Consider the following 7,071-nt stretch of genomic DNA (forward strand, 5'->3'; position numbering starts at 1 on the left):
CCATTGCAATGTTTTTGATGGTTTTCTTTGAGTTCTACACTTCTAGGGTTACTTCCACGGAAATATTGTCCCACAAAACCAAAACTAAAAAGACGAAAGTAATTGTTCTACTCAGGTGAATTATGATTGTCTTTAATTAATGGTGGATTGTAGATTTGTAATTTAAATAGCTTATTTTGATTAATGTTTCTTGTCCTTTGTTACATGGGTACATCTGACCAAGGAAAAGGAAGTAAAAATTTGCGAACATTGTAGAAATACAGATGCATGCAGGATATGAAAAATTTGCAAGAAAATATTTCTAACATAATATGATATTGGCATTGGACATAAGAAGTTTTAAAATTTGAGGTTAGCTATTAAAGTGTCTACAAATTACCATGCGATTAATCACTATGCTTAACAATAACACCAGATACTCTGGTTGTAAAAAGAAAAAAGATCATCAGAACAGTAACGGCTGATATGGAATTCTCTTACAATTTCATTTTCATTTTCATCTCATCCTTAGTGCATAAAATGTAATGTCGATAAACAGAATGAAACAAACTTACTATGTTGAATAACATTGCAAATCACAGCAGAGATAAAGAAAATTCACAATATGAAATATTTTCACAACATTCACAGAATGGAAGGTCAACCAATCCTAGTCCCAAGCCAGCACAACAGCCATCATAAATTGGAAACTTGACCTATCCTAATGTCGCCTGCATTTCAGACAACCTTAGCATTTCTCTTTCACAGCCTTTTTCGCACCCACAATTTTTCGTCATCATCTTTAGTTTTCACAATAGTTGGAGCTACATGCACCGAGCAATACTCTCTAACTTTCACCGGAGGAGCCTCCCCTAATCAAGGAACCACGACGGTGGCCACCAACAATCACATCTTTGAGCCGATGTAAGGGAACAAGGACCCTGCTTCTTGCCTGCTAAACCCCAAATATTCAATTTGAAGCATTAAATTAAAAAGAGAGCAGCTAAAGCTTTGCACCAAAATGTAGTAATAGCAATCTTAATTTTTGAAGTGATGCCAATTTCATTCTTGTTTTAAATCACTATACACGGTCATCCATTTTTTATTCATGATTTTCACACTCAGCCGATCAACATTCTACATCATCATTTATTCATTCCTACTCCAAGTATCACCACCAGAAGAATCTTAATGTGTAAAAGACAATTAAGTGCACATGTTGTCATGCTGATTGTAGATAAGTATGCTGTGCACAAGTACAGTCAAAGACACTAGTCTAAGTAAGAGTGACAAAATAAGACTACTTTCTATGTTATAAGTGAATGCAATGCCATGAACTGACACATTTTGATTTTATATCAAAAGATTAACTGATACAATCTAAAAAAGGTTTTACACTGTCAGAATAATCAAATCATCATAAAGTTCTACGTCTAAAGGAAAAGTTATACACATTACTGGTCTAGCAACAATACGGTATAAGATGACTATGTTAAAATACTTCGAAATTGACACTGAATGAAAATAATTTAAACTAAAATACGACAAAATAAAGCTTATCGTACTAAGAGTTGAAATAGAATACCTCATCATTTACACTAAGCCACTTGAGTTGCAAAGCTCTTTCCTGCTGCCAGCGATGCCCAAGCATCACAAGGCCCATCACTGCAGCAGCAATGAAAACAGACCAAAATGTGCTTGTATCTTTTGCATGAGCATATAAGGAGGCAGCTCTTCGCTTCCACCAAGCACCACAAGGAAGATTTGAAGAGCTGTATTTATCATCTTCAGAAGGTGTCTTAGATTCCGCTAAATTGGGAGAGGCATTTGACCCTTGCTCTGTTTCAGCCTCACCTATGATTTCTCCATATGGTACACCACCAATGGCCGTTTCACTGTGTAAAGAAGTGTATTTTGCAGAGTCATACAAAGTTTCCTCTTTTCCAGTCAAATCAAAACCGGGTAGAGTTGTACCTTCCTCAAACTGTTTCCCATAAACAGACAACCTGCTGATTTTCTCATCAAAATATGGTATACCCTCAAAATCCTCTGAAACATTTAACCCTGGGAATGTCAAGTTTTCTTCACCCTTTCCAACAGATCTGGCCCCTTCTTCATTAGTACTCTCAGATGCAACATCTTTGCTTCCAGATTCGTCATGAATCTCGCTACAGTCAGGCTCCACGGGCAAGTTCTCATGTTGACTGGGTGGAAAGACAAAGTGGCCAGACATGAACAATGCGCGTGATGTTTCTGCTTCATCCTGTGCATGTATGTCTTCCTTGTTGCCATCCTTCAACTCAACTTCATCTGGACCAGGAGCAGCAGCATATGTTGATGCTGTGAGAGATACAACCTCCCAATCAGCGCCACGGGAAGTCTTTTCGTCTACATTCTCATTGTCGGCCATCTTTCGTATTCATTAGAAAAACATGTCAGAAATCCAGTTCTATGTAGAGTAAACTTAGTCAAATAAACGACTATATACCAATGCACACATACAATACAAGCATATATGAAAATCAATAACCTAACAAAAAACTGCAAGTTTTTAAAGAAAAAAGATATAATAAAAAAAGATACAATCATGAATGTAATGTAGCTGGACCTGCGGACTGCATGTCGTACATGTTTGTAGAGTAATCAATTATAAAGAAGGGAGCTTTTGACTTTTTGCTTAACTTTATACCCTGTATATGTGTGTGGGTGTGGGATTGCTCAATTTATAAATAACAGGTACACATCATTTAAGATTACTATAATTTTATTTAAAAAAAAGTGCAACTTGTGTGGTGGTGTTCAATGCATAAGTTTTTGGTGATCTTGTTACAAGTGATATACTCAGATATGAAGGAGATGCGACAGATTAAGTTGGGCAACTTTGTTCTTAATAGGGCAGAGACAAAGTGAGAAGAAAGATGATTCAAGATAAATATTAAACTAAAACTAAACCAGGTTAAATGGGTAATCTAAAATGTGGACGAACCTTGGTGAACGAGTAATCATCATCAATTTAAAATTTGAATCACAACTAATCATAAATTCCATACCATACTTACAGTTATTAGCTACTATTTCTCTACTTACACTGAATAATCAAGATAACTCAATCTAACAATAACAGTTTCCATTACAATCTCAGCAATGCAACTGAAATCAAGTAACAAGCACAACTGCTTATAAACATCAACAGAAGAATCCAAGTGAAATAACACTCTATACAGGATCCTATGATAACACTAAGCACAAAACCAAATAAAACAACAAATTTAATCCCACTCACAAAGATCAGGTTCTAAACCAATACATGGATTTAATTTTCTTACTCGAAAATAGAATAAATGAGATATGGCAAACAATTTTTTTTTTTTTTTTGGGAAAAAAAAGAGCTGAAAACATCAACACTATGACCAAATCAGACATAAAGTCATAAACAGAACAATGGGGTTCCTATGGGGTTGGAAGTTTGGGGAGGTGCTTTGAGTGGGGCAAGGGACTGGGGGAATATTATATTTTGATCTAAGATTTATCGGGTCAGTTACCCTTTGTAGCAGGTGGAGCGAGGAGTGGAAAGGAGGGGTGTTACCAGCTCAAGTTACATTCACCCCAAGACTTGATGGCACTTACCTAATCACTTATAGATATCCTGATAGCTCAAATTACCCAAATAGTTTCTTGCAGAATATATCGATTAACATTACACTTATTGATAAGTATTTTATCCCAACAGTTCTTGACTCAAAAATAATCCTCTTTCCTCAGGATTACTCCCTACAAAATCCATTTGTTAAATCTCTCCCTTAGATGAGATCATACACTGAAATTATAGCATATATATCCAAAATAACATATATGGTAACATAGCTCTTTCCAAACCCATAGTAACATGCTACGAGAAACTTCTAAAGCCCTAAATCAAGTTCGATCAAGATTTGATAGTGACTTTTAAGGCATAAACCAACACTACAAAAGGCTAAAACAATGAATTAGCTTTTCTCGTGCCAAGTTAGAAAACACCATCTAGATAAAGCTTAATTTCTACTCCATAAATCCCTGAACATGTAAAAATACTCATTAACATTCTTTAAATACCTACATATATACATGTTCTTAAAAATAAAACGACAAAAGGCACGTACAAAGATACTCTATTCTCAACACCATCATGAACATATTATTCACTCACAGTGCTTGATTTGCAGAAGAGGCTCTTCGGAACTACCGAGCTATTGTGTTGACTTGCACCAGGATCTAATATCATAAAATCAATCATAAGCATATGTTCAGCATTTCCTTTTGTTATTTCAAAGCATGCATAAATAACACTTTTTCTGAAAACCCACACTTTAGTCATTTTCATACTCCAAAATATATAAACAATCAAATACATACAAACTCTTGTTATTGAATCAATTTCAACTAAAAGTCATCCTCTCTAATAAACCCTAAAGATTCTTACCAAATTGAAGTATACCTTGAAATAATATTTCTAGTCCTAGTTACCTTATGAGACCTGAAGTCAGAATCTTTTGTCATTTTCTTTATTCTTCTCTGAATAACAAATTATTATTATCCCCAGATTCACATGAGCTTAACTTGAACTAATAACCACCCAAAAAGGAACAACCCGCTAGCACCACTACATACAAACACGCAGATTTTTCCGCTTCCTCTGTTGAAATGATTCCTTATGGTTGATTCGGGAATAGAACAGAATCCATCACAATCAATCAAAATTTACAAGCTCTAAATCAATCAATCAATCACTAATTAAACCTGAATAAAGGAATCGAATCAGGTATTTATGAGAGCGTACCAAAGAGTCATGGGTCGACTGACCAGCCACTTCCAGCAGGGTAAAGGGAACTGAGGCGCGACGGCGGCGGCAGCCGTGGATTGTGGTGGGGAGCGGAGAAGAGAAGAGAAGAGAAGAGATCGGGATACGAGAAATGAGAATAATGATTGATGAATGAGCAACGAGAGGAGGAAGGGGGGGGGGGGGGGGGGGGGGAAGATTCTGGTTTTCTGGGTCAGGAGTGGGGCTTGGATTTCTGTGTGGTCCCCACTACTTACGTACATCTATATCCATTGCCTTTTATTTTTAATTACCACTAAACCAATATGTTGTTTTTTTGGTGACTAAACCAATATGTTGTTTAAAAAATAGGGTGACTTTTTTTTCGGATTTTTTTAATAAAAAAAATAAATTATAATAATTATTAAAATAAATAATTTAAAAAATATTTACTAAAATAAATATTTTTCTCTTATTTCATTTATACGGTAAATGAGATAAGATCTCGTTTATATTATAAAAGAGATATGTTATCTTAATGCAAACTTTTAGCATGTAATTTGTATTTACAAAGGTTGATAAAAGAGATTAAATTGAATATATTTTATCAATTAGTACTTAAAAAGAGTATATAAAAAATTTTAGATTTAAATTTAAAACATAAAAAATCCGTATGTATTCAAATTTCATGATAAGAATAACGTGTCCACTTCTAAAAATGAAAATATGCGAAGCGTGAAATCGATGCACGATAAATAACACAGAAAAAATGAGAAGAGAATTGAAATCGTTATCTCCCATTCTTTCTCTGTTTTATTTATTCCCATCAATCTCTCCTAATAATTGATAACCAGTTATTTATTTATCCCCATAAATCTCTCCTAACAATTGGCAAACGGTTATCTCCCACTCTTTTTCTGTTTTACTTATCCCATTCAAAACGGTTATCTCTCACTTTCCCATTCTTTTTCAGTTTTATTTATTGTGTATCAACTTTAAGCTTTCATCTTTTAATTTTTAGGAGTGGACACAATTACCGTATTTATTCTAATCATGGAATTTGAACACGTACGAATTTTTTATTTTTTAAATTTAAATCAATCGAATTGGATTATAATTTAATCTAAAATTTTTTATGTACTCATTTTGAGTACTAATTGATCAAACATATCCATTTTAATCTCTTCTACCAACCAACCCTTTTAAATACTAATTGCATGCTAAAAGTTTGGATTATTGATATTATTAATATTCTTTATTATTTTCAGAAAAAATATTTTTTTTAAATATAGATATCTCGTTTACAGTGTAAACGAGATAAGAGAAAATTATTTATTTTGGTAAATATTTTTAAATTATTTATTTCAATAATTATTATAATTAATTTATTTATTAAAATATAAAATCCCTTTTTTTCTGATAGAAAAATATATCTTTTGGAGAAAAAAAAAACACTTTCATAAAGCATGGACACTTTACTGAGTTATTGTATCTGTGTATTGGACACAATTAGAATATGACACTTGTTGTCGTGTCCAACCGTGTCCTAATAAAAAATAAAAACTTCTTTGAACACACTTAGACACACTTAGTCAGTCTTATTCTTTACATGTATTCTTGAAATGAATTTAAAAATAATATATATTATAATTTATTAAAATGAAAAATATTTTAAATACCTCATATTAAAGAAAGATATTAAAAACAATAAAAAATTTATTTTATATTTTAATATTAATAAAAACTTAAAATATTATTGTAATTTATCTAAAAAATAATTTATATATTATATATATATCGTGTTCCCATATTTTATAAGATTTTAAAATTTGTGTGTCTGCATGTCCTATATCGTGTATTATCTCGTATTCGTGTCAGTATCCATACATCATAAAATTTTATTAATGTAATAAAATGATTAGTCTAACTGGACATACAATATAAAAGACAAAGGTATAATGGGTATTCCAAAACAATGAAAGAAAATTAAAAAAATACCTCCTAGAGAGAAAAAGACTTATTAGGTATTCTAAAAACAAAAAGGAAAGAAAAGTGTTCAGAGAGTAAAAGATAAAGAAAAATCACTGCTACTTTTTCAATGGCGGATGGATTTTTATTCTTCAACAATAGTTCTTGCTAAGGCTACCACTTCATGAGGGAATGTAGTCTTGTCTTAAAAAAATTTGATGTTTCTCGATTTTCATATTTGCCATGTAAGAACCATGTTTAGTTAAATCTTTTTCTTTGAACATTCTCCTTATTTTAAGTTGTTCTTGAAGTCATAACCACCATCTCCA

General features: G+C 32.6%; 1 protein-coding gene across 2 annotated transcripts; it reads right to left on the bottom strand.

The window, feature by feature from the left end:
- Nucleotides 1-461: 461 nt before the first annotated feature.
- On the bottom strand, nucleotides 462-5,076 carry LOC112702917 (ATG8-interacting protein 1). 2 transcript variants are annotated; one of them, XM_025754150.3, is made up of 4 exons: nucleotides 4,796-5,076; nucleotides 4,166-4,230; nucleotides 1,565-2,389; nucleotides 462-931 (listed from the first exon to the last, which is right to left on the bottom strand). In XM_025754150.3, exons 3-4 carry the CDS (start codon nucleotides 2,387-2,389, stop codon nucleotides 827-829), a joined length of 930 nt encoding a protein of 309 aa, XP_025609935.1. In that variant the 5' UTR covers nucleotides 4,166-4,230; nucleotides 4,796-5,076; the 3' UTR covers nucleotides 462-826. The 2 variants fall into 2 exon arrangements, with proteins under 2 accessions (XP_025609935.1, XP_025609930.1); XM_025754145.3 differs by having other exon boundaries at nucleotides 462-934; nucleotides 4,796-5,072.
- Nucleotides 5,077-7,071: the final 1,995 nt, after the last annotated feature.

Source organism: Arachis hypogaea, chromosome 7 (genome assembly GCF_003086295.3).
Source record: "Arachis hypogaea cultivar Tifrunner chromosome 7, arahy.Tifrunner.gnm2.J5K5, whole genome shotgun sequence".
NCBI lineage: Eukaryota > Viridiplantae > Streptophyta > Magnoliopsida > Fabales > Fabaceae > Arachis > Arachis hypogaea.